Source organism: Penicillium paradoxum (assembly GCF_028828445.1).
Source record: "Penicillium paradoxum strain IBT 22861 chromosome Unknown utg000007l_segment0_segment0, whole genome shotgun sequence".
NCBI lineage: Eukaryota > Fungi > Ascomycota > Eurotiomycetes > Eurotiales > Aspergillaceae > Penicillium > Penicillium paradoxum.
Window position 1 is genome coordinate 1,386,143 of NW_026643185.1, and position 22,044 is coordinate 1,408,186.

Sequence of the window (22,044 nt, forward strand, 5' to 3'; positions counted from 1 at the left end):
AAGATCTTAATTTCTACTAAGGGAGTATAGACCTCCCCCCCTATCTCTTTATATAGCGATAGCTAGTCTACGATTATAATATTAAAGAACCCTATAATATTAGGACGTTTTAAATATATCGATATATACTAGTACTAGATCCGCGAGTAAATTAAAAGGGGAAAAATCAAGCTTATATATATAAAAGGGACTAAAAATATTATAGATAGTCTTACTAAGCCCCTCGGGGCCCCTATATTAATAGAGTTTATCGTAGGTTTAAACCTAGACCCTAAAATATATAGGTTTTTAGTAGAATAAACCCTATACCTTTTATAGTCTAAAACTACCTATTTTTGACTAAGAAACCTTATTTATCTTAGTCCCTAACAATATAATCTTACTAGCGATCCGACGGCCGTAGGCCGTCGGATAATGGTTGCGGAGCGAAGCGACTAGGTCCGAGGTTATATAGACTAAATGTAAATTAAAGTGGTTACTACTATCCTCTATATAGCTTTTACTCTTTCTCTTTTAAAATGTTAGTATTTCCTAAATTCCTAGTTAAGGAATTTAAATTATACCCCCTACCCGGGGGGGGGGGGGGGGGGGGGGGGTTCCGCGCTACGTATAGTACGACTTAGCCCGCTACTCTTACTTTTAGTAGATCACGTGATCCGATATACCCTAGCCCGCTATCCCTTACTCTGAGTGGATCACGTGACCTTCAAACTTTAAGATACTATACTCTTTTCGGATTAGGCCTAATAGATATCACCTGACATTATTTGCTATGGATTTGGGACCCATTAGAAGGGCCCAGTCACGTGACATACGAAGCCTATGATTTAATTGCTTCGCTTCGCTCCGCAATAATATACAACGGCTGCACGTTGAGGGGGCGTGTTAAGAACCATACCTAAGGTAGGATTCTCTTATCCGTAGGACTAGCAACGCTACGCCTCTTTTGTCTTTTCCGCCGAAAAGCTCACCTTTGGGGGCCAAAATGAGGACTCCGATCCTCGGCACACAAAGGGGCATAAATAGCAGGAAAAGGCAGATATTATCTAGATCTTCGGACAATTTTACACCTTCCAAGAGAGATCCTATTTCCAGTATCATTTGAACCTATTGTTGAACCCTACATGCTGTATCATACCTCTGTATCTTCAACAAATTTATATACACACTTTATGCACCAATCTCCTCCTCAGAAACGACAGTCCCAAACCCATCAGCCAACTCACTCAACACAACCGAAACCAAAGTCTCAGCCTTAACACCAGGGATATCCCTGTCACCAACGGCATCTCTGACAATGATCGGATCATATCCAAGCTCCGCAGCCGCCCGGGCAGTAGTAGAAACACAAACATGCGCCATATATCCAACAAGCACGACCTTCTTTCCTACATCGCCCAGACCCTGCAGATAGGCATGCAGATCGGTCTTCGCAAACGAGCTAGGGAAGTTCTTGGCTATGACCTTCTCGCCCGATTTGGGAGTAAGCTCCTCGAACTCCTGCGCCAGCGCGGTGTTCGGCGTGAAGACGGGGGCGCCTTCGGGAACCTCATGAACAACGTGCACGATGTTCTTGCCGTTGTTGCCTTCACGGTATCTTTGCAGTAGTTTAGCAATGACTTTGCGGGTTTGCTCCACGTTCTCGGTCTTCAAAGCGCCGGTGGCGTATTCGTTTTGCGCGTCGATGATGATGAGGGTTGAGTCTTGCGGGGAAGCTGTGGAGCGGGGAACGCCGATGATTTCCCGGAAGGATTGAGTGGTGGAAGACATTTTGGAGGGAAGGTTTCAGTATAGAAGCTGTGTACAGTTGATACTGTTGAATCAGGATATGTGAATGCTGGGTTTGGATCTATATATCAGCGGTGCTCTCAGATATCAGCAGGGGTCTATAGACGCCAAGGAGATGACCAATCGCAGGAAGGAGGTCCACCCGGCCATCCCACCTGGCGGCCATCCCACTCATCCCACTTGGCGGCCTGCAAGCGGGGCAATGAGTATGTACATGTACGGAGCACACGAAAACGATACCCTCGGGATGTGGATTTGTATGAGATGTTACCGGGTCACAATGGATTGAATGAGTTCAAAATAGGGGGAGATGTACCCAAGGCCCACTTGTCACAAGTATTCGCGAATGAATCTGGAATTCCGGCTAAGATACGCATTCTATATTGTTTTTCGGGCTTTTATATCCAGTCAAACCCGACTCGAGCGTCATGCAGAAGGCCAGAAGCCTCGGATACCCAGTTTTTGGGGTCTCCGTTATCCCGTGCCACGGTTGAGGAGCCAGACCTTCTCAGGACTTCCGTTTCAGACCTCACTGGCGCATTCCAGAGCTCATCGCTGTCTGGCATGCAGAAACACAAATCAGACAGTGTCAAGAGATCATTGCTGCCACCATTGGCATGCTCTCTGGTTAGCTCAGACGGCGTGCACAATCGACATGTTTTATAGAGAGACAGTCCGAATCTCTTGATCTCTTCAACGCTCACATATACAAGCGCGAGTGGTGCGTGGGAGTCATGTTGCAGGAGCATATTGGGATAAGAAAACATACCCCACTGTCGGCAGGTTTGTACAAGAGCCGTCAAAAGCTCGTACTTATCATCTGGCAGCCGGAATCTCATGCTCAAATCCATACTGGCCTTTTCTTTCACAATGAAAAGGGCAAGGATGATGTTCAAGAGCACGCTTTGGAATGTTGTTATGGCCCACGAGGTATTTTGTCCAGGGTGTGGACTCGAGTTAATAATGCACCATTGGTTCTAACGATAATTGGTAATATCAGCTCAGAAAGTCTTATCTTAGCCGTTGTATAATGGCTCTCACCATTTGAGCGTAGAAAGCAGAACATAATTTCTCGTGTAGACGTAAAGAGGCTTCTCGCGCCTCCTGGGTGCCTTTAACCCACAATCCTATTGCGACAACAGACTGGACAAGCACACAAGGCTCCTTCGTGAAATCGAATGTACCTCGATGAAGGAACGGCCATGCTGGATGGAATTTCTCAAAATAGATATCAATATATTCAGAACCAACCCAAGGGGAAGGGTTAGGGAGGTAATCATCGATCGTGGAAGCGTCTGGCAATGATATGGGTTCATCGATGCACAGTTCCTGTTCATTCAGGATTTCCTCTCGAGCAGATACACAAATGATGCCGCGACGCTGACAGGCATTGCAAGGTATCCCGCCTTCGCAGCGGTCTTTCCGTGCGTGACATGGGCTGCATGCCTTAGACTTCTGAGCTGGTGGCACTTGTTTCTCCGGATGACAAGTCCGGATATGGCGTCGCAATAGATCACTGATTTTCTCTCAGTTGGGAATGGCCTTTCGTATGTCGAAGAGTCCACTCACTTTCTGGTTAGGACACTCTCACAATAAGGACAGGCAAGGATGATTTCCCCGCTGTGATGTTTGAGATGTCGATTTAGATGCTCTTTACGTCGATATTTTGCATTGCAATCTGGATAGTCACATTGGAACGATGAGACGGAATCGGCCACCCGCGGCATTATGCAGAATCCGGGCAAATCTCCAGTGTGGAACTTGACCACACCTTGAATATCCAATGAAGCAGAAGGGATCTGTAATGAGAAAAGCTTAGAGCGACAAATATGTAGAAGAAAAGAACGAGCTCTGCCTAGTGGAGCCGTGAAGTCGAGGCGTCCAATGTGGGCGCGATGATTCGCCTCCCGGAGCATCCCACTTGATGAATAAGGAGTACTCACCAGGTGTCTAGGTGTGCCCTAATTGAACAAATGGATATATCCCACTTGCTTATCCATCATAGCTTATTTCTATCCTATTTCCTATAAATGGAACAGCTTTTGAGATGGAGTTGCCCCATTCCACCTCATCCACTCCCTTGAAGGGTCTCTTGGTGCATATAACCCCAATTGGAATGCACCACGATGCGCGACCATCATCCTGGAACGTTATGCGATAAATCCGAACTAGCAGGCAGTCTCGATACAGGCACAGAGTTCCATTTCAGTTCCAATCTCGAACCAGTGATCTCCAAATTGGCCAGCATACATGCTTCTCCAGAATTCGAGGTTTACTGGGACTCTGAAGACCCCGAAAACCCACGTCTATGGCCGCTCTGGTACAAAGGTCTCACTGTGGCTACCATGAGCCTTGGTGCCACAATCGTCAGTTTGTGCAGTACACTATATACGTCTGGGATTCCAGGATTACAGGAGGAATTCCACATTTCCAAAATCGTGGCCCTCCTCGGTGTCACGACTTATCTTTTGGGCATGGCGACCGGGTGCATTCTCTTTGCTCCGCTCAGCGAGCTTGTGGGTCGTCGGCCAATCTATATTGTCTCGATGCTGATATTCTTGCTACTGCTATTGCCCAGTACTCTAGCGCAGAATATTGAATCCATCCTTGTGGGCAGGTTTTTCGGGGGATTCTTTGGAAGTGCATTGATGTCCAATTCGCCAGCATCTGTCAATGACATTGTCTCCGATGAACATCGGGCATTGGCGTTTGGCTTTTGGTCCATCGGCCCAACCAATGGCCCTGTCTATGGTCCTATCATAGGAGGTTTTGTATTCCAATATCTTGGCTGGAGATGGACAAACTGGATCGTTCTGATCCTGGGAGGCGTGGTTTTGGTTCTGATTACCGCCATCAAGGAAACATATGCACCATTGATTTTGAAGAGACGCGCTGCCAAAAGACGACAGGAAACGCAGAATCCAAAATGGTGGACTCGCTACGATAATGGTGTTGATTTTACATCTGTATTGAAGGCAAATCTCAAGAGACCGTTCGTGATGCTCTTTACCGAGCCAATCTGGTAGGAACTCTGTCCCTATCTACTCACCGTGGAAGGCCAAACTGACGTTTTCACAGTATGTTCTGGGATGGCTATGTCGCGATCGTTTACGGCATCCTCTATCTATGCTTCGTTGCATATCCACTGGCCTTCCAACAGGAACGTGGATGGTCGCCAGGCATTGGTGGTCTTTCCTTTGTAGGTATAGGAATCGGTGTCTTGCTCGCCATCGCATGCGAACCTCTCTTTCGCAAAATCATCAACCTCCACCGCAAAGATCCAGAAACAGGTGCAGTGCCGCCAGAGGCTATGGTCAGCATCGTTTTCTTTGGTGCAACTCTTCTAGCCATTGGACAGCTGTGGTTTTCCTGGACGTGCACCCGTAATGTTCACTGGATTGTCCCTATCTTAGCCGGCCTTCCTTTCGGTGTGGGTAATGGGTGCGTCTTCATCTATTCTTCAAACTACCTAGCCCGGTCTTATGGTCTATATGCCGCATCTGCGCTTGCGGGAAATATGTTCACGCGCAGTGTCATGGGGGCGTTCCTTCCGCTTGCTGGTCCGTCGATGTATGGGACTCTCGGCTTGAATTGGGCAAGTACAATCCTGGGGCTGGTGGAGGCAGTGTGTATCTCGATCCCTGTTGTTTTCTATTTTTATGGGCACTTGATTCGGAAGGCAAGCCCAATGATCCAAGAGGTGGAGAGACTTCAAGCGGCAAGTTAGAAACGGGGGAATTTCATTTTGGTCTTCATGAGCTCTGTCAGAAAGCGATATGCGCTAGTAATTATAGAAAGACGCACTACTTAAATACAATTAATCGCATTCCTCGAAGATGATGATAGCACTCCGTATGACATGGGTATTCCAAGGTTCGATGTTCGATGCTATTATCAGTCCTATGTGTCAGTTTTCAATGAAGCTACCTAGGTACCTTGGGTACATAACTTATGCTACTATGGCTTTCACTGGCGAGACTTTCCTATTTGATCTGCCGCCGCTTTTATGAGTTACGCGGTTGGGATAGCTTTAATTGCATTTACGAACAGTATACATAAGGTCTAAAAGGTACAAGGCTAGACCTAATTAGGGATATATACGATGAATATCAGGCATGCGACTTTGGGCCGTTATGCCCCTTTGCACCCATACATTGCCGTACAGCCAGATTTCTGCAACTATCCTTGACCATATGACACTCATGCATGCGCACCGGACATTATTCCAATCTCGCAGCCACACCGTGAAAGTATCTCGTGTTTGGCTGACTATTTGGGAAAGCCGTTGCTCAGTTTTCGATCAAACCTGATCTCAGTACTCCATATGAGAGTTGCAGGGCTTGTGCAAAACCCTTGTATACTCCGTACTCTCTAATGGTTAGTGCCAGGGGCTTGTCTTTTTATAGTTCAGACCCTGTGCTAAAGCACCACTTCGCGTCTACCTATTGGCGCATTTCTGACGCTGAGGCAGACGAGCAAAGCCCGGATAGCCATTGACAACTTCATCACATAACTAATTAACAAAGAGAAGTCAAGCAGCTGAGCTTTTTCCCCGAGCTGCAGCCTCGTCAGTAGGCGCTACACATGTACCTAGGTAGCTATACGAGGTCCAATGCTGACCATGCCTCACGATCATCCTATTGGTTTCTTTTCGGACTTTGGCGTCTTGCCAAGGCGAAATAGGCTCGCTTTTCGGTTTCCTACCTTGGGGCTGAAAAGATAGCGTAAAATGTCTCCCGAAGGGCGCCCTATCCAGGGGATTTAAATGAACCTTCCCTATATCGTGCAGAGAAGATGCATGTTCAACTGGAAATCATCGTTGAGTGTTAAGTCGCGTGTTAGCATCACCACGCAGCAATGGCGTTCTCTTTTTCTTTGCAACTCCTCCTAGCGCTCCTAGTCACTGTGACGAGCGCCCAATCCACTTGCCCCGGTGAGGATGAGATAGTCTACTCACCATTTCGACCTTGGTTCAGCTTCGATTATGGCCCCGAACCGGGCGACTGCTGGAAGGCCGCCATCTGCACATTCGACCAGGCCGATTCAGCCCGCAATCAGCAGTTCGCAGCCACAGCACTGGTCATGGGCCTGCTGCCTATGGTCTTCCGAGACATTGCATGGCCTGAAAGAAGAGTCGTGCTTGTTTCATCGCCCCTTCCAGCCCTAGCGGAGGTTGTTGTTCGGGCACTCGGGCTTGAGCCCGTCGTTAAGGGGGATGTGGCCGGATGGTCGAGTGAAGATAGCGAGCGCTGGATAGATTGGCTGCGTAGGAGCTCGATTGCGGGGGCGGCGCTGCGGTCAAGGTTTCGTGCCATGATGGTGGTCTTTGCTAGTCTCTTTATGTTGCTGGCCTCGTACGCGGGATTGGCGCTGGTGGAGATCTACTCGAAGCGGTCTGCATTGGGATGTGTATACCCTATTATTGCACTGACTTGGTGTCTTGTTGGCGTCATTCCCGCTGCGATCCATGTGCTCTTTGAGAGCTTTCGGCGGAGAGGGGTGAAGGAGGGCTCGGAATCGGGCGGTACTAGGGCGTCCGCGGTGCAGGGAGCAGACCAGCAATGGCCTGTGCAGTTTTCTTGGGGACTTTACTATATTATTGGAACCTTGGTGTATACTTCCATCATGGCGGTTACGCCGTTGGAGCTATTTGTTTGGGTTGCTATCATGTCTGTAGTATCGGGTGCTGGGAAGTTGCTTGCGCTTTATATCTGTTTGATGTTGAGGAGTCCGGCTTGACAGGACTGCGATTCGAACTGGGGTAGGCGGCTGCGTGGGAACCTCCTTACGTCGAAATCATGATGTATGTGTACTCGAAATGATATCAGTTCAGTGGATTGGCCAGATACCTGCAATATATCTAGGTATATCTACAAAAATTACTCGTCATCTTTGCCTCGTTCTGATAGCAAATTGAAGCTATGCCCATGAGGTGGTGGCAAGGCGACAGTAAATGCTGGGAGAGCACTCACGGGTGAAAGCCATAGCACAAATATCTTCTTTACTATTAGCATGATAGTCTATTATTTCTTTTTGATCTTTAGACAAATCGAAGGGTTCTCACCGTTTGCTGTGTAGTATCAGTTTAATTTCAGAGGAATTGAGACGCAATCTCGAGGTGGCTGTACATTCCTTTTTACAAATCTAGAGTCCCGTGTATACTATGAGTCAAGTCAATTCAATTGTTGGATCAAGTGCAAACTTCCATTAAAGTGTCATACAAGTCAGGAATTCAACCCGAAGTCTGTCCCGCGAAAATGCACATCCCCGTTAGATCCACGTCAGATCGGATGGTCAAGACCTGCCCTCTTCTCATACATGAATTGATTATTGTCGCACGGGCAGAGGCAAATTATCGCAAGTCGTAAGGGATGGGTAGGGTATCGCATCGTGTTGTAACTACGAATGATGCATTGTCGCGTAGGGAGAAAGACCGTATAAGTAGGTAATTATGGCCAGGGGAGAGTAAACAGCTCAGATGGGTGAGCAAAGTGGTAGGCGCAACAGGGCTGATGGAATAATCTGGATTACTCTTGGCCAAGAGTGTTGGGCTGGCGGTTCTGGTTACCCATTGTGGAAGTGTCGTAGCCATTGGCCTCGAGGTAGTCGCGGAATCTGGCATCCTCAAAGGTAATAGTGTCCTGTGACAGAGTTAGCATGTCATAAGAGATTACTCATCTGAAGTCCATACCTGGTTGATCTGGGGCATCATGAAGATAGCCATGAATGCAGCCAGGAGACACAACGCGCTGGACACGAAGAATGGGTCCTGGCCCGCGCGAATCGCGTTGGGCGCGTTCTTTTGAATTTCTGGAATAACGTAGGTGCCCACGAACGCTCCGATCTTACCAATAGCTGCAGCATATGAGTAGTATTGACCACGGATGGCAGTTGCACTGGTCTTGGCGGCACAGAGACCGATATTGTCGCCAGGTCCCATTTCGCCAAGGGCAGAAAAGATTCTATTTCCGAACTATTAGCATTCACTGTTACTTTGGTCCATATCAGCGCACTCACCCGAAGACGACAACAAAAGCTGCAACGTTCTCTGGAGTCGCAAGCCACTTGTAGCATCCAGCCATGATGAACCCGATAACACCTTGCAGCCCAACTCCAAGAGCGAGGGTGTAGCGGGGACCAATCCAGTCACTCACAAAGGCTCCAAGAGCTGAGCCGGGAATGTAGAAAGAATTGACAACGGTAGACCATCCGAAACTCTTCCACAAAGGAGCGTTCTTGCCTAAGATGATGCTTAGCCATGCTGAAGAGTAGATAGAGAAACTGTAGGCCGAAAAATCGTAAAGGAACCAAATCACAGAAACAACAGTCTTAAAACACCTTTCAGTTAGTCATTGCAAAAACCGATAAATGAAAGGATTTAAGAGGGATCTGTACCAAGCGCTTCCAATAGAATCTAAAGCTGTTAGTCAAGCAGTCACCGTAAGAGGTATAGGAGATTGAACTTACTTGATAATCAGCCAGATTGGGAATTTGTGCATGCGCTCCCGGTTGAACTCCTCGGGCTCATCCAGCTTCAGTCGGAGATACATCAAACTCAGAGGGGGGATAACACCCAGTCCCAGAGCTACACGCCAGCAAGCACGCAGATGATCTTCGGTGAAAATCAGAACAAGGATCATGGACACCAAAGCAGCAACCACAAAACCGAAGTCAATCTGGAAGTTGGTGAACATGATGAACCAGCGATTGCGATGGCCGCTCTTGAGCTCGCCAGTATTTTCAGCAGCGCCGACTGATCCCGCAGGGTATTCTCCGCCGATTCCAATGCCTAGGAAGAACCGATAGGCTGTCAAAGCAGCAAGCATACCTCCCAAGCTACCGCCAGCTCCATAAGAGCCAGCACCGAGAGCCGCAAAGACAAACAGAATGATGGTTGAGATCATCAAAGACCACTTGCGCGACCAGTGATCACTGGTGTAGCCAAAGATCAGCATGCCTACAACTGTGCCAGCGAAAACAATCGAGGACACATTCTGCTGGGCGGTCGAGTTGGTATATGCCTCTCCATAGAGCTGTTGTAGCATGGTACCGACAGGACCAATAATCTAGTCCCGACTGTGTTAGCAAAAAGTAAAAAGCCCCCCAAAACAAACAAACAACCACCACGCTACATATCCATGTTGGACGGTGTAGCTGCGGACCTGCATGCACAAGGAGGGGACATGACATACTGCGTTCAAATAGCCATCGGAAAACAGACCAGCACCACAGGCAATAGTAGGCCAACTGCGTTCCCAGCGACCCTTCTTGGTCTCATCAAGAGCTGCAAGCTCCACAGGCTGCTCCTCAAGGGGGACAGCACTTTTCTCCGACACCTCCTTGGGGCAGGACTGGGATTCGGCCATTGCGATCGTGTTTAGGGGAGGACAGGAACAATGACCCAGTTTTTACCATGCGCCGAGAGCGAGCCTCACAGAGATTGGAAAATTGGGGATTGGTGAGGTTTGCACGAGGGGGAGAACAATGCGCAAGGCGTATTGCTGCGTCACACGATCACAATGACGACCGTCACGCTGGTTATTGAGGACTTGACTACGGGAAGGAGAACAGTTCAAGCATTGAAGGGGGAGATCAAAAAAAAAAAATCCAACTCAAGTAGACCAAAATTCCTGACACACCTGGCTGATAATCTCGCAAATTGATCTAAAATTTCCTGGGAATAGCATCACCCTAAGTTGTATCGGGGGGTTACCTGCACCTATCACGGTGCATAGAGTGTGGAGGTCCGTGTTAAGACGGAGGCTGGTGGGGACGGGGCCCCCGAGCTTGATTGTTCTAAGCCTTAACTTTAGGAATGCTGGGCTTTAGCATTTATACACCAATAATAGTCGTCGTACGCCTCAAGGGCCACTATGTAGCCAATAGTGTGTTGGGTTGCAGCCGATCGGAGTACCTGCGATTTGACTCGGATTCGGCCACTCCGAGAATCTTAGAGAACTGTCCCAGGGATAATGTAACACATTCATAGTATATTAGGTACTTTGTAGGAGTGTCTGAACTATCTAGGAACTACTCGGTAGTATGTATGTATGGAAGTGGCGATAGAGGTGAGGTTTTCAGACCACGTACTTGGATCTCGATATGTCAGAGACAGGAAGCCCCTGTCGGATTCTGAATAGGCTGCTTCAAGTCTTTTCAAAGCAGAGTTCGAAGGATTGTGGTGTCCTATTTAGACCCAACTTCCTAAAGCACCTACGGAGACGAGGTCCCCTACGGAGCACAGAGTGCACTACGAGTCTACGACGTACAGGAAGTTTGACTCGGAACGTTTGTTGCTAGATTCTAGGCAATAAACTGATGATGATATATATCTCTATCTCCATGAATTCTTTGGATATTGCGCAGTTCGTCTCCGACTCTCATTGAAAAGGAACGGGTTCAGCCCTATGTGGGATCCCATTACTCCGTACTCCATATACAACACACGCTTAGGCCGTGAGTCTTTCCTGGGCTTGACACCGAACAGCCTACAGTTGCAGTAGATTTATAGGGTAGGTCCTTCTGAGAAAAATGAAGCTGTAGATTTGTAGGAATGTCGTCATCAAGAGGGATCAAAGAGTTGGAATCTACCACGGTGTACGGAGTAGTCCAAGCCAGTCATATTATAGCCCGAATTAGTATTCATGAATATGGCTCTATCAACCACAATGAATACATGACGACCTAAGTAGCACATGGCTCATTTCAAAAGAGGAATATTGAGATCTCATCGACCCCTGTACTCCGTAGATGCGACCGGGGATCTCGTTGGACGTTGCAACGCAGACCAAAGAAGGAGGCTCGGCCCGGAGAAACATTCCGCCAGCTGAGCTCGGGCTGTGGTGATGCACCTGGCTTGATCTCATCAACATCACCAGCTTCCATCCTCTCCCTACCTTATCGCATCGTTTTCTTGTCAGTGGCAGTCTTAATAGCATATCCAGTTCCCCACCGTCACCATGGGGTCTGATCCGCAGTACATCAAGTTCCCCAACCTCTCCATCGCTCAACATGTCTTCAACCTCTCAAACCCGGCATGCGCGCCATCAGTCCAGCAGACTTCATTGAAGAAGCTTCAAGATGTCATTCTAGAGCACAAGATGGCGCCATTTTACCGTCATTTGGCCCATCCTACCGAAGGCATTCTGAACAACTCTGGCGAAGGTGTAACACAGCTCCCACAGAACGCAGGGAACTCAACGAAGCCTCTCATCACGTCCAATCTTCTTGCATCTCGCAAGACACCACTGAAGTTTGATTTCCCTTGGGATGAGAAGCTGTACCAGTCCCTACTGGAGGATAACAAGAAGGAATTGGAGACCTTCCAGAAGGAGGAAGATGAGGCGGAAGAGGCTGCAGGTGAAACCGAGGTACAAGCTGCGCGCGGGAAGCGAGCTGAATTCTGGGCTCGTGTGGGAGATAAGGTAAGAATTCTTTGTATTTGCCTCTGCCAGGCTCCGACTTCGAAAGCTGACACTAGTGTTACAATAGGACAAAGCTATCGAATCGCACGAAGCTCTCCTCGAAAAGACCGGATTCCTGGGCACCAAGATTGACCTGGTGATGGCTATGCTCCGCATCGGACTGTTCTTCGGCGATCTTTTGTTTGTGAACAAGACCATCGAACGGGCAGAGACATTGGTAGAGAGCGGAGGTGACTGGGACCGTAGAAACCGTCTCAAGGCATACAAGGGACTGCACTTGCTCACCATCCGCTCTTATAGCCTTGCCGCTCCTCTCCTTCTTGACAGTCTGTCTACATTCACAAGCTACGAACTCTGCAGTTACTCTTCGCTAGTGATATACTCAGTACTTGCGGGATCTTTGTCCCTCAAGCGGGTGGACTTCAAGGCCAAGGTTGTGGATGCACCAGAGATCAAGGCGATTCTCGGCTCTGGGGAAGAGCAACTGGCTGCGCTGAGTGGAGAGATCTCTTCTGGCCCCGGTGCTCGGGATGAGGAGATGAAAGATGCGACAGCATCACTACCCATACCCGCCGGTGCCAAAACCGCCGTTAATATCTCCTCTTTCTCAACCGGCTCCGGTGTTGTAGCGGAAACCGAGGTGCCCGTTGATTTCTCGCCGCTCTCAAACCTGGTTACCAGTCTCTACAACGGCAACTACCGTTCGTTCTTTTTGGCACTCGCGGCTGTTGAGGACCAATTCCTGACACAAGACCGGTACTTGCACGAGCACCGGGCATGGTTTGTTCGCGAGATGCGACTGCGTGCCTATCAGCAGCTTCTGCAGAGCTACCGTGTAGTGGGACTGAGTGGCATGGCCAACGACTTCGGTGTGACAGTAGACTACTTGGACCGGTATGTCTTGACTCTATCTCCTTGGATTTTGGTAAACTGACTAACGAGAATCACAGGGATCTTGCCAAGTTTATTTCAAACAACCGCATTGCATGCACTATCGATCGGGTCAACGGTATTATCGAAACTAATCGGCCAGATGACAAGAACAAGCAGTATGCCGATGTGGTGAAGCACGGTGATTCGCTGATCACCAAGCTCCAGAAATACGGCCAAGCCGTGCGTCTTCGGGGTAGTGAGCGCAGCTAAAGTGCCATAAACTTGAGAGGCATTGAAAGCCTTCCAACCATAGCCTACCTAGGTATGATCGACTATGTATGCCCGAATGGAGAATTTTACCCATTTGTTTCTTAAAACAACACATGTAACGCCCCATAGGTCTCGTACCATGCGACAAAATTCATGACATGATCAACCCTTGACTATCTGGGTAAAATACCTGATGCCCTAGTCCCCACCCCGGGCGCCTCCGGAAAATGGGTCGATACCGAGCAACCATTCGCGATCGTTGATATGTTTATCATGCATGCCCAGTCCTAGATCCCGAATTCTTAGGTACGTACATGTACATCGTAGACGTAGACGTCCTCATCATCTTCGTGTCCGAGTATAGCCTTCCAGATCTCTCCGACGTCCCTTTCCTAATCGGCGGTCGGTGTGGGGGGAAATGCTGATTCATCAATTCACCGCCCAATCGCCAAGGCTCTGGAATTTTTTCCCCTTCTTCTCCCGAACGCCATCGGACAATCACGACCGGGGTACGTGACAAAAGGACCTTTTATTGATCAATCTGAGATTCGATTGACCAGTCGGTAAAATGTCCTGGCAATATAAGCTCGCATCGAGCGTGCGGGCGTCTCCGCTTCGCGCGCTCTCGTCCCGGCCGAATGGCCTCCTACATCGCCCGGCTGTCCGCGGTGCTGCGGGGTGTCTTGCCGCTAAGTCAGGTACGTGGGATCACCCTGGTATTAAATAGTTTAGAGGGGCCTCCGCAATCCTTCGGTGCTTGGACCTTCACGTCACTCCATCGTGTGATTCATTGCAGGCCTCACATCTGCCCATTTTCGCAATCTCAACATTCTCAACGGCCTTATATACTATATTTTCCTCCTAGATAAAGGAAAACAACCAGTGTTTCGAATCTTTGGACCTCACTAATACCCTTCGGGTCAAATCAGAGCCCATCATGTCTCAGACCACCGTCTCGATCGCCTCCAAGCGAACCCTTTCGACCGTTCAAACTCCCAAATGCCTGAACGCTACCAACATCAACCCACATGTGAAGGAGGCCAAGTACGCCGTGCGCGGTGAACTGGCTGTCAAAGCCGAGGCTTACCGCCATCGTTTGGCTGATGGCGATAAATCTCTGCCTTTCGATAGCGTCATCTTCGCCAACATCGGCAACCCCCAACAACTCGATCAGAAGCCCATCACTTTCTTCCGCCAGGTTCTCAGTCTCGTCGAGAACCCCTCGTTGTTGGAAAACCCCGAGGTTCTCAAGGAGTCATTCGGATATAAGCAGGATGTTATCGACCGAGCCCAGGCTCTGTTGGCTAATGTGCACAGTGTTGGTGCCTACAGTCACAGCCAAGGTGCCCCTGGTATCCGCAACAGCGTCGCCAAGTTCATCGAGAAGCGCGATGGCTTCTCTGCCAACCCCCAGGACTTGTTCCTGACTTCAGGTGCCTCCTTTGGTGTGAGCACCATGCTGAACGTCATCTGCAGTTCCCCCAGTACTGGTGTCTTGGTCCCCATCCCTCAGTACCCTCTCTACACTGCCACCTTGTCGCTGCTGAATGCCCGCTGCGTGCCCTACCTCCTTGAGGAGGAGAAGGCCTGGGGTACCGATGTCAACGCGATCCTCAAGTCCATCGAGGATGCCAAGGCTGCTGGTACCGATGTGCGTGCCGTTGTCGTGATCAACCCCGGTAACCCCACCGGTGCCTCTCTGAGCGCCGACGACATCAAGAAGGTCCTTGATGTCGCCGCCGAAGAGAGCCTGGTAGTCATCGCCGACGAGGTCTACCAGACCAACATCTTCAAGGGCGAGTTTGTCTCCTTCAAGAAGCGCCTACGCCAGCTCCAGGAGGAGTTCCCCGGCAAGTACGATAATGTCGAGCTGGTCTCGCTGCACAGTATCTCTAAGGGTATGGTTGGCGAGTGTGGTCACCGTGGTGGCTACTTCGAGCTGGTTGGTTTCGACCCCAAGGTCCAGGAGCAGGTCTACAAGCTCGTCAGCATTGCCCTGTGCCCGCCGGTCGTCGCACAGTGCCTGCTCGAGTGCATGGTCAACCCTCCTATCGAGGGCGACCCAAGCTTCGAGCTCTACAACAAAGAGTACACCGGTATCTCGGAGGGTCTGCGCCAGCGTGCCCTCTCCCTGTTCAACGCCTTCCAGCGCATGGAGGGTGTTGTGGTTCAGGAGCCTCAGGTATGTAGTACAGAGTCAAGGTTAACTGGTGAAATCTTTACTAATCTTTCGCAACAGGGTGCCATGTACCTCTTCCCCACCATCCACCTCCCCGAAAAGGCCATCGAAGCCGCCAAGGCCGAGAACCGCGCCGCCGATGAGTTCTACTGTCTGGCCCTCCTCGACGCCACAGGTGTCTGTGTCGTCCCAGGCTCCGGCTTCGGTCAGAAGGAGAACACTCTCCACTTCCGCACAACCTTCCTTGCCCCTGGCACCGACTGGGTTGAGCGCATCGTCAAGTTCCACTCTGAGTTCATGGACAAGTACCGCTAAACATGTACAAATGTACCAACAAAAGGGACAGTATGAACATATAGACTGTCCAGCCCGCTCCATCTGATGTTGGTTTTCAGATCGGCGAGTTGTCGACATTCACTATTTTCTGGCCATAATTTTGTTTTCTGTACGTCTTGCACGATATGAGTTTTTGGAATTCATCTACGGATGGATCTGTTCATACCGCTCTCCGACGCAATGTTCTGAATGTTTTGGATTCGGATATGGATGTGGATTTGGTTATGATTTTTTTTCATAGACTACTGACTCTATGATTGGACTTGCCAATTTCCAATGTCTTCTTGGGTTATTCTTTTCTTGGACAGCCTGTGTGCCGCATTTTGGGCACTGGTATACATTTCTCCATTGGTGCATATTAGCATTGCTTGTTCTGTTGGATATAGCTCTTGCATCTCGTGGTTTTGCTTAGATAGAGAATTGATTCTACATTCCGAACAAGTCCTTGCCTTTGTCTATATTCCTATGTTGCCTTCTATTTCTACTTCCAGTCTTGTATCTCGATCTACGACAAATCGTGAACAAATGGAATTAGATAGAAGATGTGATAGAGAACGAAAAAAAGAACTTCTAATATGCGCAGAACATCACAACCGCACGAGCGGGCAAGAAACATATCTTGTTCCAAATAGCTTGAAAGCGTGTACAGCAAGTCGGAGACCGAAAAGAGTCAATACCTTGAGACGCTCGTTCGCATAGTATAACCCATATACCCGTTCACTCTCCAAGTCTAAAAGAGCAAAGCACCGCATGATGATCACTCCACAGCGTAATATCGGTGACTTGTATCTGCTGAGACTCAGGCCTATCCGTATCAATCCGAGCATTCTCTCTTCCTACCAGCTCCCCAACTGGCTGCGGCGCGAATACCTGAATATCACAAGCCTCCAGTCCAAGCAACGCAACCTTATCCATCCGATTCGCCGGAAACGCCTGCTCCCCATCCGCTCCCCACGTATACCCAGGTTCGCCAGGACGAAGTGCCGTCCAGACATCCGTCAGTCCATTATCCTCTACAAGACCGGCATCATCCTCCAGCACCGGATTGAAATCCCCAGCAACAAGTCCACACCCCGCGCTACGCAGAAACGAAGAAACAATCGAGAGCTGTCGTGGCCGGTGAGATGGTTTGATAGGCAAAGAGTCCAAATGGACATTCGCAAGTCGTACTCTCGTCGAGTCTGTAGACGAAGGAAGAAATATATCACAGAAGAGCGCATCTCTGCCAAAATAACTTGGAAAGGATACCCTCCAGACGGGACCCAGCGCGAGCCCGTTTCCGGTGCCAACTGCACAGCGTGGCTTGGAGACTAGCGTCATCGTCGTAAATGAGTTTCGGCATGTTGTGTTCTCGTGTTCGCTTGAGAACCAGGATTCGCGGATACGCTTATCAGCTAGGATCTGTTGGAGGGCGGATTGTGAAACCTCTTGTAGGAATATGATATCCGCTTTTGGGGTGATGGTTGTGATGAAGGTGAGGATTTCTGCGACGCGGTCTGTTGATCGCTTGGATAGTGCGTCGATGTTCCAGGTTAGGAGGGTTATGTCCGGTGTATTACTGTGTGGTGGATCTGTTGTTTTGTTTGGGCTTACGGGGTCCCATTGCTGGGAGGGGATGTTGAATGAATACCAGGATTGGAATTTGGAGGTTACTGGTAGATCGGGTGGGAGGGGGATGTCATGTTTCCAGGATACGATGCTTGATCGCATGCGCGCGTAGATGTCCATTTTGGTGGGAGGTTGATCACTCGGCGGGGTTGGTTCCCTGGCTATGTGCCCGAGTTGTTCTAGGGATTAGTCAAGCACCAGGCAACAGTTCGAGGCTGACTGGCGGTGACAGGGATGTTGTAAAGAATGAAACACATGGGCAGTTCTATACTACCACTTGTAGCTCAGGTCTATATTGTGGCGATGGCTCTCTAGGCGACAGACTGCACATATTGACTTTTTGCACCTGGCCACCCTTTTTTATATAAATTGTATTGCATTCCGTAGATATCTTCTAGTTACCCAGGTAAGCATTCTATGTAATCATTGTTGAGAACCATGCCTGAGGCAGGATTCTCTCATCCGCTAGATTATCAACGCTACGCCCTTTTTGTCTTTTCTGCCGAAAAGCTCACCTTTGGGGGCCAAATTGAGGACTCCGATCCTCGGCACACAAAGGGGTATAAATAGCAGGAAAAGGCAGATATTATCCAGATCTTTAGACAATTCAATACTTCTATAAGAGATCCTATTCCTAGTATTATTTGAACCTATTATTGAACCCTACATACTGTATCATACCTCTATATCTTTAATAGGTTATAAGCCCGGCTGTCTCTAATAGCCGGAATACCTAAATTGCGTAGTATAGTCTATTTGCTATATTTACTAGTAAATATTTACTTACCCCTATACACCTTTTTATCTGATCTTTGCCTAGACCTATATATATAGGTCCTTACCCTAGGATCTCTCTCTCCTTCTTATATATATCTTACCTCTTATTTTATATCTTATCTTTTATACCTATACCTCTCGATCTCTCGTAGATCTACCTATTTTTTTATTAATTTTATTATAACCCCTATCACCTAATAGTCCTAGCGAGATAGGGGGGGTATTATTAAGGCAAGTGGGCCTGACACCACTATGCAAAACGTAGGAAGTAATGGTAAGGTAGAGCGTTTACTAAAAGAGCCACTATAACGACTAACTAGTCGTCATGTCAGGTTACTAACCTAAATACCCGATATATACTATAAGATATGCGCACTATATTCATACTCCGTATGTTAGGTTGTAACATTATCTCCCCTCTTTCTGATGCCTTAACCCTAAGGCATAGAATATCTATAGGTAGCTTAAACGGTATAGATACCGTGCTAGTAAGATATCGGTATGTGTATTTTAAGTTATAGACCCCTAAGTGTATATCTAGATCTCTCTATGATATTCCTTATAAAGACCGTAGATTCGAATTCGACATCTATATGTCTCGAACCTAGGGTCTCCGAAGTTAGTCGTCATATTGTTAAGGCAAGTGGGCCTAACACCACTGTGCAAAACGTAGGAAGTAATGGTAAGGTAGAGCGTTTACTAAAAGAGCCACTATGACGACTAACTAGTCGTCATATTAGGTTACTAACCTAAATACCCGATATATGCTATAAGATATACGCACTATATTCATACTCCGTATGTTAGGTTGTAATAGGTATCTAGTATACCTAGTATACCCTATATACCCTACGAACCCTCCGACTCCGACGCCGACCGACTAGACGAATTAGGGTCCGATAATAACTATAGTAGCGCCTTAGGCGAGGGTAGCGATAACGAAGGAGGAAATAATAGTCCTATAGCTCCCGCTAATACTAGAAATATAGACCCCGGCTAGGGCCTATAACGTCTAAACCCCGCGGATTAACTAGCTAGAGAACTCGAGTCGACCGAGTATCTCTATACCTAGTAGCCCTAAGGATTAACTAGATAGCTCGTAGCGGGTAGACCCCCTACTAAAGTCTACGAGTCTATCGAGACTAATATATAAGTCCTATTAATATAGATTAATAACCTAAACCGATTTAATCGAGATAGCTCTATATTCTCGCTACGTAACCGCTACGCTACTCTAAAAAATAATACCTAAGAAGAGGAAGAAAACGCCTTTCGATACCTTAGTTTCACTAAGGACCTCGGAAAAATATTTAAAAGAAAAGAAGAATATAAAGGACTAAAACTTATAGGATTAAATAATTACCGTACCTAGGCCGCTAATATATAGTAAGTACTAAACTAAAACCTTCTCGAATAAGTTATCGATAGTAAGGTAGGATTATTACCCTTTTCGTACGAGAAATACTATATACTAAATATATAGAAGGGAGTAGTCTAGCTTACTATCCTAAATACTATATACCTAGACTTAGCGAAAAATATTATACCGCTAAGCCCTCTAGAATCCGAGTATATCTAGTAGGAATTATAAAATTAATACGATATAAAGGATACTTTTACCGCCGAATAAGATACTATTATAATAAAAGTACTATATATATCCCGCGTCTGTAATATTAGAACCCTAATTAAGGTATTTAAGACTATATAGACTAATAAGACTATTATATATCCCCCGATTAAGAGTCTACTAATTAAGTTATAAGAAATAGACAAACTCGAAAAATATATAGAACTTATAGCGTATCTAGATAGCCTAAAATAGTACCTATAGAAGCTTAACTATAATAAAATAGTTAGTAGGTTAACTAACTAGTTAGACTAATATCTCTTTAATCGCCTATATAGCGAACTATAAAAAGAAGAAGATAACCTCGCTACCGGTAAAAAGGTAGCTATAAGGACCTTATCTATAGAAACTAGTAAACCTATAAAACCGCGAGGACTACGTATATAACGAGGACCCCTAGGATTAGTATATACCTTCTATAAAAAGAAGGGGTATCCTACCGAGAAATACTAGCTAAAAAACCCTAATTTAGTACCTAAACGGACTACGGAAACCCTAATTATATAGGTTAAATATAGTTACGAGATATAAAACTTCTTAATTAGTATCTCGATTAATAACTAGATCTACGATATAGCCTATAACGAATATATAATTAGCTCGCTAGACTATTTTATACTAGATATTACGAAACTATTAACTACTACGATTAAAATAGCCCTAATAAACTAGCTAGTCTAAGGTATAATTAGGGATATTAAGATTATAGTCGACGATAGGACTAAGTAAGGGAGAGATCTTATTTTTATTAGGACTATATATCTCCCTAAACTCCGTAGTAACCTTATCTCGTAGCCTAGGCTCGCTAACTATAGGATTATAGCGATATACGGAGACGAGGTTATTTTCCGGAAATTAGATAGTAACATTCTTATAAAAGGACTACGAAAGGGTAAAAATTAGATACTAAACGTTCGCTACGTATACTAATACTAGACCCTAGATCTAGAAACGTTAGTTTTAACGACGGTATAGGAAGTAGGGGGCGTTAGATACTTAAAAACTTAGGCTAATACTCCTATTTCCGCCGAAAAAACTACCTACGGATACCTAATTTCTTAGATTAATAATATAGAGGTTATCCTAAGAGACCCCTATCCCTAGCTAGGGGGCCTAAGTACGTAAAAATTAGAAAACGCTATAAGTTTACCTAGCTAACTAATAAAAGACGCTATTCCGCCGAAAAAGGGACCCTTTTCTTAGGTAGAAAAGATAGAAATACTCGTTACCTATAGAGTAATAAAGATATAGAAGATAAACTTATCTAGTGGCTTAAAATAATAGTCCTTAGAGACTACCTCGACTTCTCCTAGCGAGCTACCTATTAAGCTTAAAAAGGATAGGGTTAATATCGATACCTAATACCGTAGATTATACTATATAGGGATTAAACCCCTATAGGAAACGGTAAAAATTATAGAAGGTATTAATATTATAGGCCTACCTACCCCTAAAAGACCCTATAGCTACTACTAAATTAGAAAGGCTTAGCTCGTACCCTATAGAACTCTAGTTTTATATAAATCTAGTAAAATAGGAGATCTTATATACCTCGATCTAGGGGGCGGGGGTAAAATTGTTAAGGTAAGTGGGCCTGACACCACTGTGTAAAACGTAGGAAGTAATGGTAAGGTAGAGCGTTTACCAAAAGAGCCACTATGACGACTAACTAGTCGTCATGTCAGGTTACTAACCTAAATACCCGATATGTGCTATAAGATATGCGCACTATATTTATACTCCGTATATTAGGTTATAACATTATCTCCCCTCTTTCTGATGCCTTGACCCTAAGGCATAGAATATCTATAGGTAGCTTAAACGGTATGGATACCGTGCTAGTAAGATATCGGTGTGTATATTTTAAGTTATAGACCCCTAAGTGTATATCTAGATCTCTCTATGATATTCCTTGCAAAGACCGTAGATTCGAATTCGATATCTGTATGTCTCGAACCTAGGGTCTCCGAAGTTAGTCGTTATATTGTTAAGGTAAGTGGGCCTGACACCACTGTGCAAAACGTAGGAAGTAATGGTAAGGTAGAGCGTTTACTAAAAGAGCCACTATGACGACTAACTAGTCGTTATGTTAGGTTACTAACCTAAATACCCGATATGTGCTATAAGATATACGCACTATATTCATACTCCGTATGTTA

At 46.7% G+C, this 22,044-nt stretch overlaps 8 protein-coding genes across 8 annotated transcripts; 4 read left to right on the forward strand and 4 right to left on the reverse strand.

Annotated features, from left to right (window-relative positions):
• Window positions 1–1,170: 1,170 nt before the first annotated feature.
• On the reverse strand, window positions 1,171–1,770 carry N7457_008091 (putative isochorismatase family hydrolase; the record flags this gene model as incomplete). Its single annotated transcript, XM_057179134.1, has 1 exon — window positions 1,171–1,770. The coding sequence occupies one exon, from the start codon at window positions 1,768–1,770 to the stop codon at window positions 1,171–1,173; it is 600 nt and encodes a 199-aa protein (XP_057027520.1).
• A 416-nt stretch (window positions 1,771–2,186) lies between these two features.
• On the reverse strand, window positions 2,187–3,515 carry N7457_008092 (uncharacterized protein; the record flags this gene model as incomplete). Its single annotated transcript, XM_057179135.1, has 3 exons — window positions 2,187–2,765; window positions 2,830–3,304; window positions 3,358–3,515. 3 exons carry the CDS (start codon window positions 3,513–3,515, stop codon window positions 2,187–2,189), a joined length of 1,212 nt encoding a protein of 403 aa, XP_057027521.1.
• Window positions 3,516–3,914: 399 nt separating this feature from the next.
• N7457_008093 (MFS transporter) lies at window positions 3,915–5,515 on the forward strand (the record flags this gene model as incomplete). Its single annotated transcript, XM_057179136.1, has 2 exons — window positions 3,915–4,810; window positions 4,867–5,515. 2 exons carry the CDS (start codon window positions 3,915–3,917, stop codon window positions 5,513–5,515), a joined length of 1,545 nt encoding a protein of 514 aa, XP_057027522.1.
• A 1,130-nt stretch (window positions 5,516–6,645) lies between these two features.
• On the forward strand, window positions 6,646–7,527 carry N7457_008094 (uncharacterized protein; the record flags this gene model as incomplete). Its single annotated transcript, XM_057179137.1, has 1 exon — window positions 6,646–7,527. One exon carries the CDS (start codon window positions 6,646–6,648, stop codon window positions 7,525–7,527), a length of 882 nt encoding a protein of 293 aa, XP_057027523.1.
• A 788-nt stretch (window positions 7,528–8,315) lies between these two features.
• On the reverse strand, window positions 8,316–10,154 carry N7457_008095 (putative MFS phospholipid transporter (Git1); the record flags this gene model as incomplete). The annotated part of the gene is made up of 6 exons (XM_057179138.1): window positions 8,316–8,429; window positions 8,480–8,750; window positions 8,806–9,116; window positions 9,184–9,202; window positions 9,256–9,854; window positions 9,981–10,154. 6 exons carry the CDS (start codon window positions 10,152–10,154, stop codon window positions 8,316–8,318), a joined length of 1,488 nt encoding a protein of 495 aa, XP_057027524.1.
• Window positions 10,155–11,747: 1,593 nt separating this feature from the next.
• N7457_008096 (proteasome regulatory particle lid subunit RPN7) lies at window positions 11,748–13,355 on the forward strand (the record flags this gene model as incomplete). Its single annotated transcript, XM_057179139.1, has 3 exons — window positions 11,748–12,212; window positions 12,280–13,106; window positions 13,163–13,355. 3 exons carry the CDS (start codon window positions 11,748–11,750, stop codon window positions 13,353–13,355), a joined length of 1,485 nt encoding a protein of 494 aa, XP_057027525.1.
• Window positions 13,356–13,923: 568 nt separating this feature from the next.
• On the forward strand, window positions 13,924–15,849 carry N7457_008097 (putative alanine aminotransferase; the record flags this gene model as incomplete). The annotated part of the gene is made up of 3 exons (XM_057179140.1): window positions 13,924–14,053; window positions 14,285–15,537; window positions 15,595–15,849. The coding sequence occupies 3 exons, from the start codon at window positions 13,924–13,926 to the stop codon at window positions 15,847–15,849; spliced, it is 1,638 nt and encodes a 545-aa protein (XP_057027526.1).
• A 738-nt stretch (window positions 15,850–16,587) lies between these two features.
• N7457_008098 (endonuclease/exonuclease/phosphatase family protein) lies at window positions 16,588–17,598 on the reverse strand (the record flags this gene model as incomplete). Its single annotated transcript, XM_057179141.1, has 1 exon — window positions 16,588–17,598. The coding sequence occupies one exon, from the start codon at window positions 17,596–17,598 to the stop codon at window positions 16,588–16,590; it is 1,011 nt and encodes a 336-aa protein (XP_057027527.1).
• Between the last annotated feature and the right edge of the window lie 4,446 nt (window positions 17,599–22,044).